Source organism: Hemiscyllium ocellatum, chromosome 3, assembly GCF_020745735.1.
Source record: "Hemiscyllium ocellatum isolate sHemOce1 chromosome 3, sHemOce1.pat.X.cur, whole genome shotgun sequence".
Taxonomy (NCBI): Eukaryota; Metazoa; Chordata; class Chondrichthyes; order Orectolobiformes; family Hemiscylliidae; genus Hemiscyllium; species Hemiscyllium ocellatum.
Genome location: NC_083403.1, coordinates 10092787 through 10105858, shown reverse-complemented (window position 1 = coordinate 10105858; position 13072 = coordinate 10092787). Strand labels below are relative to the sequence as shown.

Below are 13072 nucleotides of genomic sequence, written 5' to 3'. Positions count from 1 at the left end.
TGTGACCCACATCCTGTCTGGTGCCATGTTCTTCCTCCTCTTGTCCCAGTGCTAGATGACTTCCATTAGCTCTCAATTGCTTGGCATCTCCCATTTAAGTCCTTTCATGGTTTTGCTCTTTCCTGTGTAATCTATTCTCCTGGTCTGGAAAGCTGTCTCTCTCTGAACTGTTGGCCTAGTGTCCCCTTTCACCCTCTGAATCTCTCCTGTACCTCCATGCTTTAATGACCTTTTATTTTTCTCCGATTGATTCTGTTTTTTTTAGCCACCTCTCCTAATGTTTCCACTAACTGGATAGCTGTTACATTAATTTTAAAATACATTCATGTTCTGTCCTGTACATTTTGCCAAGTAGTCAATGGCTTAAAAAGCCAAATGTGTATCATGGGCCAAATTCCACGATAAGGTGTATGAGCACAAGTAGGCTACTCGACCGTGGCTGGAAAGCACTCCACTCTCCTTTCTGATCTGATAATGCTGAGCCCCACTTTGCTTCCATAACTGCATAAAACATCATTTTCCAGATGTGTGGTGTAATTCATTCATTATTCTTCCTGTTTCAGATACCAGGGAAACTCTTATTTTCTTTGGTAAAACGCTATTTGTGTGTCACCTCCCTAATGGACAAGTTGAATAACAGTGGGCAAGATCTAAGTGGAGAACGCCAGGACTGCACTGCCTCACACGTGCCGGAACAAGCTCGGCTGCTCCGAGAATTTGAAGTCACCATGGCGATGGCAAATCTGATTTCTGAATTAGTTCGTGTCATGGGCTGGGACCGGAACAAAGAACCTGATTTTATGGTGGGGTCAACGGGAGAAGAACTGCCCAGAAACATTAAATCAATATTTCAGCCACGGAGCATGGTTGCCAGTAACTTACTTATACCACAGCCACGGAAAAAAACTGTCACGACTTACAAAACACGCTCAAACTTTGCCAGTCGGAGCAGTTATGTGGAATATATACAGGAGAATTTAAAAACAGGCATGACTGTGAAAATGCTGGAGGATTATGAACAAGTTAGTTGTGGCGATGAAGGAGAGTTTAGGTACAGCAATGATGGAACCCCTCCTGTACAGGTGAGGAAATGCTTAATGTATGGATGCTGTGCTTTGATGCAATACAAATTAGCTAATGAAATTAGCAAATCTTTAGAATGTAGGAGCTTAAGATTTACAAAATCACAGATTTGGTTAGTCATCTGAAGGAATAAAAATCCTAATAAATTGGTTGACAGTTTAGTCGATGAGATGCGAAAAGAATTGTAAAGAATTAAACTGAGAGCTGCTTCTTTACAACTAATCTTCTTCTAGGTTTTTGTAGCTCTTTGTTAATCACGTAATTACTCTGTCTGTTAATGTCTGGAAAGCTGAAGAATTTCTGGTGTCCTGTTACTGTACTCCAGCTGTTTAACATTATTCAATCTTGTATTGTGATTAGATGAAAGGAAAGCAAACCTTTCTGAAAGATTCTTTAAAGCATTTTGTATAAGCTGTGTTTTATTAATTCAATCATAGAAAAATGCCTCTGGCAAATCTATACAGCAAAATACAACAAATTTCAATATGATATGTACTGGTAAGTTTTTTTTGTTGGTTTGCTCACATTGGACAAGAGACTTTAAGAGATCCTGACTTAGAAAGAAATTAGTCCTCCCCTCTATCCTCAATGAGCACCCTTTATTTTGAAAGTGCTCATTCCAGATACTACTAGAAGACGAAATACTCTATTTAAATGAACCTGTCAAAATAATGTTGGCTGACTGATTACCTTGAACTTTAAGCAGTCTAGTATAGTGTGAGAGTTATGTGTTTTAGTGTCATTTATTTTCGAATTTGGATGTGAGCTGATGGCATGTAGGTTTAGGTCTGCCCCTTGAAAGGGGTTTAATAATTGACTTGTATTTCTCTAGCCATGATGATTTCTTTTTCAAAAGAGCAGTCTGAGAGCGAGTGTATTCTTAAAGTCAAAATGGAAATTTATTCACATTGAGAGAGTTTTAAACGTGTGAATAAAGCAAACAGTTGTGGCTTAGGTCATCACTTCAGAAGGTCAGAGAAGGATTTTTTCCCTCCTGATTAAGGGAAGCAGCTATAGCTTGGTAAAAAGCTTTTGGGTTTCAGTTTGATGAGTTTATAAAAATCTTGGCTGAAGCTGGATGTGTAAAACAGTTGCTCCTCCGAAAGGGCGGAAGAGTTTGGAACCAGTAAGAAATAAGTCACCTTGGTATATGAGTCTAGTTTAAAAGTTCCAGATGAGCAGTGTTTGGTTAAGGGATGAAGGGCTCTGGCCCGAAACGTCAAATTTCCTGTTCCTTGGATGCTGCCTGACCTGCTGTGCTTTAACCAGCAACACATTTTCAGCTAAGAGATGATACAACACTGAGTCTAATTTTATTTGTGTGAAATTTCAAGGAAGAGGCTGTCAGATTCTTAGGGTTACGAATTTAAGCATTTGTTCAGTCAAACCCTTTGTGATAGGAAAGGGAAATTCTCAATTTGCCGTGAGTAAAAGAATAAAGGAGTGCTGTTGGAATTTAACAGAATTATAGTTTGTGTGTTTTTAATCCTTGTATGTAAATGTTTAGTTAATGCTATTTTATTATTTTTATGTCATAAACTTCTCTTTTATTACTAAAGTCAAATCTGCAGCATTAAATGGTTATGTTTCAGTAGGAGATCACCGTATTAGATTTTTTCTTTGTTTATCAACCAAGAGTTAAGCCTGGGAATTGACTTGTCCAATTATCCGTCAGATGGGATCATAAATGTATTGAAGAATAGCCTCTATTTTTTATTCCCTACGAGGTCAAGGTAAAGTTGCAGTTGTCCTAGCAGACCATCACTGGACAGAGATGACTGGTGATGGTTTAATCTCAAAGTCGCCACACTTCAAGTGAGGGATGAGGTTGAGACCTTCATGGTAACCTCAGCCAGTACGGGAATTGCATCCATGCTGTTGTCGTCATTCTGCATTGCAAACCACCCATCCAGCCAGCTGAGTTTACTGACTCCTCCCTATAAGAGAAATTTATGCTAATTGGCAAGTAGTTTCCTACTTTCTCTCTCTTTTTGAATAAAAGTGTTATAATCACTACTTTCCAATTGAAATAAAATTTTCCTGAATCATAGGGAATATGTTAATTATCTCGCTAAACACTTTTACAATTTTCTGAAGGTTTTCCAGATGCAGAGACTTGTCAGCCCATGTGGGAGAACACTACATCTGCAACTTTCCCTCCAAGTCACTCACGATCCGGACCTGGAAATATATCACCGTTCCTTCACCGTTGCTGGGTCAAAATGCTGACATTCCCTCCCTAAGGGCCTACAGCAGGTGTACCGCAGCAGTTCAAAACAGCAGCTCACCACCACCTCCTTGAGGGCGATTAGGGATAGTCAATAAATGCTGGATGTTTTATAGTAAACACCAATGCAGTTCCTGCTCAACTTACCTGACATCTCTTATTTTGCATCATAAATTGCCCAGAATTGCTTTCAATAGGAATGATTAACTCTCATTCGAATTTGAATCAAAGTTCTTACCTGTTTTTATATTTTGAGCTGGCTTTTCCTTGTTCGAATTTTTTCCTCTAATCGTTAAGTTCTGCATTTTTGTGTCTAATGGTCTGCCCAGCCTTCTGATCTGCCAGCCATCTTTATGCTTTTTCTTTAACTTGCAGGGGTTTACTAAAAGTTTGCTAAAAATTGAAGTCTATATTTTGCCAACTCTCCTTCATAAAATTGATTGATTGTAACATCCTCAAAGAACTCTCAACAACTTCATCAGACATGCTTGTCCATTTACAAATGGGAACTTCCTTAACCACAATCATCTTAACATATTTTTCCATCTTCCCAACTTCTGATGTTAGGCTAACCTGTCTGTTGCTCCCTATTCTTTAGTTTTAGATTAGATTCCCGACAGTAGGGAAACAGGCCCTTCGGCCCAACAAGTCCACACCAACCCTCCGAAGACTAACCCACTCAGACCTATTTCCCAACTCTATATTTGCCTCTGACTAACGCACTTAACACTATGGGCAGTTTAGCATGGCCAATTCACTTGACCTGCACATCTTTGGATTGTGAGGGGGAAACCGGAACACCTGGAGGAAACCCACGTAGACACAGGAGAATGTGCACACTCCACACAGACGGTCACCTGAGGTGGGAATCGAATCCGGGTCCCTGGAACTAAGGCAGTAGTGCTCACCACTGAGCCACCATGTGGTGACATTTGCTGCCTTTCAATCTGCAGGAACATTTCAGAAGATAGAATTTTGAAGGAATGTTACTTATGCATCCCTTATCTCCAGAGCAAGCTTCCAACATTCTAGAACGCAGGATATCAGGTCCTAGGGATTACCAATCTCCAGTCCCAAGGATTTCTCTAAAACAATTTTCCTTCTAATACTAACTTTCCTCAAGTTCTCCTGAGTCCATTGAGTCTTAGCAAACAGAGGCCAAGTAATCATTTAGCTTCTTTACCATTTCGGTATTCCCTATTATAAATCATTGAGTCTGTCTGTATTGGACCCACTTTTGTTTTAGTCAAATGTTTGTTTATTATGTATATTAAAATCTTTTCTAATCTGTTTTTGCTAGTTTACATTTATATCCTATTCTCCCTTTCTTGATTTGGTTCCTTGGCTCTTCACATTCTAAAACCCACCCAATCCTGCATGTATTTCTAGCAACTTTACAGATCTTTTAATCTTGCACAATCTTTAACTTCCTTTGGGAAGTTTAGTTGTAGAATATTCAGTAATTCTTTAAAGACTATCCATTGTCTGTTCATACCTTGTAATGTATTTCCTCAACCCAACTCTGCTAATTTGCTCCTTATTTCCTTAGTTTCCTCTGTTCAAATTCTGTATTTAGGGTTCAGATTGAATTGCGTTACTTTTGAGCAGAATGTCAAACTCAGTCATCTAGTCATTCATCTCTCAATTATTTTACAATGCAATTATTAGTTGGTCCTTTTTTCATTACAATCTTGGATTCAGTTCCTCAGCATATTGGTGTGGAAAACCATCCCTAACACATTGCAGAAGCTCATATGCTACATCACTACTGCTTGGTTGGATCATCAGTTGCTGTTTCTTAATTCTGCTCAAATAGAATCATAGAACTGTGTAGCGTGGAAATAAACCCTTCGGTCCAACTTGTCCATGCTGACCAGATTTCCTAAATTAATCTGATCCCATTAGCCAGCATTTGGCCTCTATCCCTCTAAGGTCTTCCTATTCATATACCTATCCAGATGTCTTTTAAATGCTGCAACTGCACCAGCCTCCTCCACTTCCTCTGGCAGCTCGTTCCATTCATGCACCATGTTCTGTATGGGAAAAAGTTGCCCCTTTGGGGGTCTCTCAAATCTTTCCCCTCTCACCTTAAACCTGTGCTCTCTAGTTTTGGACTCTCTCATCCCAGGGAAAAGACCTTAGCTAATTACCCTATCCATGTCCCTCATGATTTTATAAACTTCTATGAAGTCACTCCTCAGTGTCCAACGTTCCAGGAAAAATAGCCTCAACCTATTAGTCCCCATCCAACTTGGGTGCAATCTGTCCTCCTTATACAGGTCACTTCTATCCCAGAAGAGATTCCAATGATCCAAAAATGTGAATCCTTCTCCCCTGCAGCAGCTCCTCAGCTACGCATTCATTTGCTCTATCCTCCTGTTCCTTCACTAGTTCGTGGCACCAGGAATAATCCAGATATTACTACCCTTGATGACCTACTTTTTAAATAGCTGCGTAACTTCCTATATTGACGACTCAGAATCTCATCCTTTTTTTCTTCCTGTCATTAGTTCCAATGCGTACAACATTCTCCTGCTGGTCCCTTTCCCTTTTGTGAAGATTCTGCACCCTCTCCAAGATATTCTTGATCTTGTTGTTGTGGTTCTATTCGTTGAGCTGGGAATTTGTGTTGCAGACGTTTCGTCCCCTGTCTAGGTGACATCCTCAGTGCTTGGGAGCCTCCTGTGAAGCGCTTCTGTGATCTTTCCTCCGGCATTTCCTCTGGCGGAAAGATCACAGAAGCGCTTCACAAGAGGCTCCCAAGCTCTGAGGATGTCACCTAGACAGGGGACGAAACATCTGCAACACAAATTCCCAGCTTGGTGAACAGAATTACAACAACGAGCACCCGAGCTACAAATCTTCTCTCAAACTTTGAAATTCTTGATCCTGGCAGCAAAGAGGCAATGTAACGTTCTGATGCCTTGTTGTCAATCACAGAAACATCCGTTTGCGCCTCTGATTAGCAAGTCCCATTTCACAATCGATTGTTTGGTGCCTGAGATGTCCCTCATTACTCCAGAGCTAATCTCAGGACCAGAAACCTGGGCTGTCAGTACTATATTCTCCCAAGAGTCCATCACCCCCTACATTTTCCAAAACAGCATGCTTGTTTGAGATGGGGATAGTTGCAGGAGACTCCTGCACTACCTGCCTACCTCTCCGACAGGTAACCCATCCACCTGAATATATCTGCGGTTTTTCTACCTTCCTACACCTGCCATCCCTCTAACCGTCTACTCCTATGATTCCTCATTGCTTCTAACTGCGCTCCGACTGATCCATGCAATTCAACAACATTTGCAAACAAACACACTTCCTGCAGGTATAATCATCAGTAACATGAAAACTCTCCCTAATCTCCTACATCCAACAAGAGCACATCACTATGAAAAGCCATCTATGTATGTTAACAATCTACATTCCAGAAAATAGCTCAGTCTTGCAGTTCCAGGCTAACTTAGTAACTGTTTTATATTTTAAGTTTAATCAGTTCAGATCTCAACAAAACACATAATCAGAAAAAAACTCAATCACTTTTGCAGAGGGATTTGGGCGCCCTTGTCCATAAATCTCTCAAAATAAAACAGTATGGTTACACTTTAAAATACCACACAGCTGTTCCCATGCTATAAACTCCCCTACATAGGTTCCTCCAAGGTCAGCTGTGAATTTCACCGTTTATTTTTCTTAGAATGAACTTCCACATCCAAAGGTACTTGAAACTGAATAGCAGAGGCAGCCAGCAGTGCAGGTTCATTTTTCTTTGTTTCACTTCTCATCTAGTCACCGCCCTTGTCTCTCATTCTCCTCTTAAAAGTGCCATTATTTAGATTTTTTTTCCCCAAAGTTCCAAAACAATGCAATAGTTTTAAATTGCACATTTTTGTTCTTCCGGTCTGAAGATCTTCCCTATCTGATATACATCCCATTCCTCATCAGTGCAGTATTGTACCTTTTCCGTTTTTTTTCCCCGTTGTTAATGTTCAATGCTGTTGAATATTCAGTTCCTCATCTTGGTCATTCTGTAGACATGTTTCTTTAACGGCAATTGGATCATACCCCCTATGTGTCGCTACTTAAAATATTTGCAACAAGGCAAATAGTTTTACATGCATGTAGCATTTTCATTTGTTTCATGTTATAGGCTTGGTTAATATTCCTAGTTGTGTCCTAACCTAAGCACTGTAAAAGTTGAGGATAACTTCCTTGCTTTTGACTACAAATATTTCTATTTATGAAATCCAAAATTCCATGCACTTCACTAACAGCGCTCTCAATTTATCCTGACTCTGCTATTAAATATGTTACCTGGTCCTTTTTTGTCCTGCCAAACTTCACCACCTCTCAGTCCCCTCGATTCAATTTCAGTTATCATTTACTTGTCCATTCTGCGAGCTTGTCTGTGTCCTGTTACAGTCAACTGGTGTCATTCTCACTGTTTGCCACGCCTGTATTTCAATGTCCAAATTATTTACGTATATTTGAAATCTACTGGTCTTTATATTGATTATTGTGCTACATCCTCCACTCTGAGAAATAACCATGTTTCCCTATTCAGTTTTTCAGTTTTGATCCCTAACAAACCTGACAAATTGTTTAGCATCTGGCTATGGGCCAGTCACTTTTTATTTTTAGTTTAAAGCAAGCAAAATTTGAAATGTCATACTGATTAAGAGAATAAAACTGCAGAATCACCATTTTGAACAGCAAAATAAACTTTGCAAAGTTAAACAGTAAAATAATCTGTTATAGAATCTACTGAAAATAAAATATGCTGGAGATCGCAGCAGGTCAGGCAGCATCCATGGGGCGAAAGCCAAGTCACATTTAGAGTCTCAATGCTCCAATGAAAACCTTGGCTTGCTTACTCTCTCTGGATGCTGCCTGACCTGCTGTGATCTCCCATGTGTATATTCTTCTCTAGCCTTCAGGATTTTACTTGAGATAAATGAGTAAAGCAGGGGAGGCAATGGCCTAGTGGTATTATCGCTAGACTATTCAGAGACGCAGGTGATGTCCTCTGAACATGTTTGAATCCGACCACAGCAGATGGTGGATTTTGAATTCAATTAAAAATCTGGAATTAAGAGCCTGATGAGCATTTATCCATTGTCAATTGTCAGAAAAACCCATCTGGTTCACTAATATTCTTCAGGGTGGGAAACTGTCATCCTCACTTAATCTAGCCAACATGTGACTCCTGAGCCACAGTGATGTGCTTGACTCTTAGACTGCTTTCTGGACTGTTAGGGGCAATAAATGCTGGCCTTCCCAATGATGCCCTCACCCTGTGAATTAATTTTAATAAGTTGTGGCGTTGAAAATTCTACATACTGCACTTTAAGTAGCAAAGCAGACAAAACAAATCCCTTCAGGTTCTTACATAAACCTTCCCAGATAATGATGTGCTAATGAATCCCTGACTAGGGTAACTAGGATGAAAGTTGTGCATTTGATGTGGCCTGCATGGATTTTATCAAGGCTTTTGTTAAGGGTCCCCATAGCAATAAGAAAATAAGAGCCCATTGGATTAAAGGCAAAGTGGCACATTGCCACTCAGCCAGCTATCGATCCATTCAGCAGAGGATGATGGTAGAGATATTTGTGACTGAAAGTCTGTTTCCATTGAGCTCCACAAGAATAGGAGCTGTGCCATTGCTTTTTGTCAGACGTCATCCGTGGAGAGAGCGCTGTGATGAAGAGCCATCTAGGCTTGAAATGTTAGCACGCTCTCCATGGATGATGTCTGACTGGCTGTGATCTCCAGCATTTGTTTTCAGTACAGATTCTAACATCAGTAATTTGCTCCTCCATTGCTGTTTGTGGTGCACATTTAATGCTTTGGACCTAAGCATAGGGATATGATTGATGTTTGCTTAAATAGAAGGAGAACCATAAACTGCAGGAGGAAATCAGTGGACTGGTCAGGTGGACCAGACAGTGGTAAATGAAATTCAACCTGGGTGAAGTGTTTGTGTAATGATGAAAGATATGGATAGGCTGAGGATGTTTTCCTTAAAGCAGTGAAAGTCGAGGGGGACCTGATGGAATATATAAGATTGAGGGGCATGGATTGGATGGATAGGAAAGCACAGTTTTCTATTAGTTGAGTCAATAACCAAGGTGTGTAGATTTAAAGTGAGAGATAGAAGGTTAAGAGGATGGTTCAAGATCATTGTTTCACCCAGAGATGGTGGAAGTCTGGACCCCTCTACCTGAAGAGTCAGAAGTTCATTTTCAGTGGCTGCCAGGATTATGGGCCAAGAGCTTGGAATGAGATTAATATAGTCCGATCTCTTATTGACTGATTTGGACAGGATGGGCTGAATGGCAGCCTCCTGTACTGTAAGCACAGTGACTCCTTTTATGTGGGATTTCAGTACTTCGCTTCGAAATACCTAATTTCAGAATTGTCTCTGTATTGGCTCCATTATGGATTATCTGTTTTTATCCAAGTAGTTGAATTTCTTTTCCCAAGATCTCATGCTATTGAACTTCCAAAATCGTACTTCACTACCTACTTCCGGGCATGATTCTAAACTGCACCAAATAGTTCCGGAGAATTTCCAAACCACCCCCGCCACTTTCAGCCCAACTCCCTATCAATGGTTTCTGAGACTTTTCTTGCCTGAACTGTCTGGAGTGGGCTTACAGCAACATTTGTCACATGTTATACCGCTCAATAGCAAAAGTGTGTAGCATCTACAAGTTGCACTGCAGAAATTCTTCAAGACTGTTTTTACCACACCTGCTAAATCTACAACCATGACCATCTAAAAGAACAAGAGCAGCAGACACATGGGAACAGCATCACCTGCCATATTCTGCTGTAACTTCAATTTGGAATTGTAACACTTTTCTTCAGTACTGCTAGCAAAATACTGGAAGTCCCTCCCTAAGGGCATTGTGGGTCTACCTATAGCAAATGGGCTGGAGTTCCAGAAGTGGCTCATCACAGAAGTAGATTCGGGTTGGGTTAGATTGAGTGCTGTTAGGTCATACTTAGATTTTGATCCACATGTTCCCATATACCCTACACTTCTTGCTCTTCAATGATGGGTTCGGTTTGCTGTCATCATGAAACCGTCCGCTTCTTTCTGCCTTGAGCAAAGAGCTGTCTTTTCAACATTAACTTTGGTTAATCTTCTAGAGTGTTTGTGTAATGATGAAAGATAGGATAAGCTGGGGTTAATCTGGGTTTCCCCATGATGATGATCATGCAATTGAATTGTGCTGTGCATGCCCTGTTTTTGTCCTGATGTGGTTTTTGGGAACCCTAAAAGCAAGCCACCTTGATTGGCTCAGTAACATTGAGGGAGCTGGCTGAGAAATCTGGTACATTCTAAAAGGTATTTGTAAATTATTTTGGCACTGTCACTATTAGATACTGTGTGTAATGAAATTGCTACATCAATTTATCATCCGAATCTGCCTGCAAAAATACATTGATGCTTTCGTCAACCACTATTGTGTATCATTTCTTTTGGTGATACTGTGATTAGATTAGATTCCCTACAGTGTGGAAACAGACCCTTCAGCCCAACAACTCCATACCGACCCTCTGAGGAGTAACCCACCCAGACCCATTTCCTTTTGACCTATGTACCTAACACTGGGTAATTTAGCATGGCCAATTTACTTGACCTGCACATCTTTGGATTTTGGGAGGAAACCGGAGCACCTGGAGAAAACCCACGCAGACACAGGGAGGATGTGCAAATTCCACGCAGACGTCACTCAAGGCTGGAATTGAACCTGGGTCCCTGGCGCTGTGGTACAGTGCTAACCACTGAACCACCGTGCTGGCCCGAATGCTTTGAAGAATGTACAAAATGTATGGTCAGTCTCCTGTTTTGTGATGTAATTTGAAAGAAGTGACAACTCTAGTTTGAAAAATCTTTGCTCTTGAAATTGAGAAAAAAAATTCTCTGCACCTGCTCCCCTCAATTGACTGGCTGACACTCTGCCTTGAAATCTGTCAATTTTGTTATCATCTCTTGTAATTTTGCATGCTTAGCTTCATTTCAAAAGTTGTTTGAAATTTCAAACCTTTTCAAAAGGGTTTCAGTGTGAGAAATCTAACGTTATGTACTCTAGCAGGAAGAATAAGGAAGTTAGAAAGACCACAGAAAGCTGCAGCACAGAGGGACTTGGGAGCACTTGTCCCCATGAATCTCTCAAAACTAGCATCCAGCAGCATGGTGGTTCATTGGTTAGCACTGCTGCCTCACAGCACCCTTGGCAACTGTTTGTGGAGTTTGCATGTTCTCCCTCTGTCATGCAAGGGTTTCCTTCAGATACTCTGGTTTTCCCCCACTGTCCAAAGATGTGTTGGTTAGGTGGATTGGCCATGGGATATATAGGGTTACAGGGATAGGGTGGGGAGTGGAGCTGAGTGGGATGCTCTTCAGAAGCTGGGTGTGGACTCAGTGGGCTGAATGGCCTACTTCGACACTGTCTGGATTCTGTGAAAAACGTTCAGTGGGTAATAAGACAAATGAAATAACGACCAACATTCTAAAGAAACTGGAATGTAAAAGTAAAGAGCTTCTGCTAAAACTATACAAGGCACCAGTCAGACCAGAGCTGCAATACTGTGAACAGTTTTTGCCTCCTTGCCTAAGGAAAAATGTACACTGACATTGGAGATAGTTGAGACAAGGTTTTCTAGGCTGATACCAGGCATGGACGGGTTTTATGAGGATTGATTGTGTCAGTTGGGCTTGTACACATTGAAATTTAGAATGAGATGACCTTATTGAAATTTATTAGGGAGCTTAACTGGGTAGATGTGGAGAAGTTGATTCCATTGTTGGAAACTCTTGAACCAGATGGCATGATCTCAGAATTAGGGGCCATGCATTTAAGATGCATAAAGAGGAATGTCATCTTTCAGTGGTTGCTGAATGTGTGGAATTCTTTGCTGCAATGGACTGTCCATGGAGTAGTGAGGACTGCAGATGCTGGAGAAGTCAGTCCATAAACAGTTCAAGAGGGTGGTCCTGTGTTGGAGTTCAATCTGGGATTGGGGTGGGGTGGAGGGGAGGTGTGTGGTGGTGGAGGGGAGATGAGGAAACTAGTGAGATCGATGTTGATGCTCTGTGATTGGAAGGTCCGAAGGCAGGTGTTGAGGCATTCTTCCTTCAGGCATCTGGTGGCTAGGATTTGGCAGTGGAGGAAGCCCAGGACTTGCATGTCCTTGGAGTGACAGGGGGAGTTGAAGTGGTTGGTCTCAGGGTAGTGGAATTGTTTGGTATGTGTGTCCCAGAGGTGTTCTCTAAAATGTTCCACAAGTTGGCATCCTGCGTCCCTAATGTAGAGGTGACCACATTGAAATGTGATGTTTGAATGTGCAGAAAAATCTCTGCTGCACGTGGTAGGATCCTTTGGGGCCTTGGATGGAGATGAGGGGGTAGGTGTGGATTCAAATTTTATGTTTTTGCAGTGATAAAGGCAAGCGCTGTGAGTGGGATGTGGGTTGGTAGGAGTCATGGACCTAACAAGGGAATGGTCTCCGTGTAACTTAGATAGGGGTTGGGAGGGAAATCTCTCCCTGGTGGTGGGGTCTGACTGTTGGTAGTGAAAATGGCAGAGTGGGAGATGAGGATCAAGGAGGTTCTGTCCTTGTTGCAGTTCGAGGAGTGGGGTTCAAGGAAGTGAAGGAGATGTGCTGGAGAGCATTGCCCATGTGGGAGCAGCAGTTGTGGTCCTTGAAGATACTTCCTCATGTCTTGCCAATCATCTGAGTACTCTCTTGTC

The 13072-nt window shown here is 41.4% G+C and overlaps 1 protein-coding gene across 2 annotated transcripts in view; it reads left to right on the top strand.

The window, feature by feature from the left end:
- The window catches only part of LOC132830459 (cullin-9), a 193471-nt gene that overhangs the window by 47289 nt on the left and 133110 nt on the right, over positions 1-13072 (top strand). For both annotated transcript variants that reach the window (XM_060848204.1, XM_060848195.1), the window contains exon 4: positions 564-1082. In XM_060848204.1, the coding sequence (XP_060704187.1) occupies positions 564-1082 (519 nt within the window). The remainder of the gene's footprint in view (positions 1-563; positions 1083-13072) is intronic.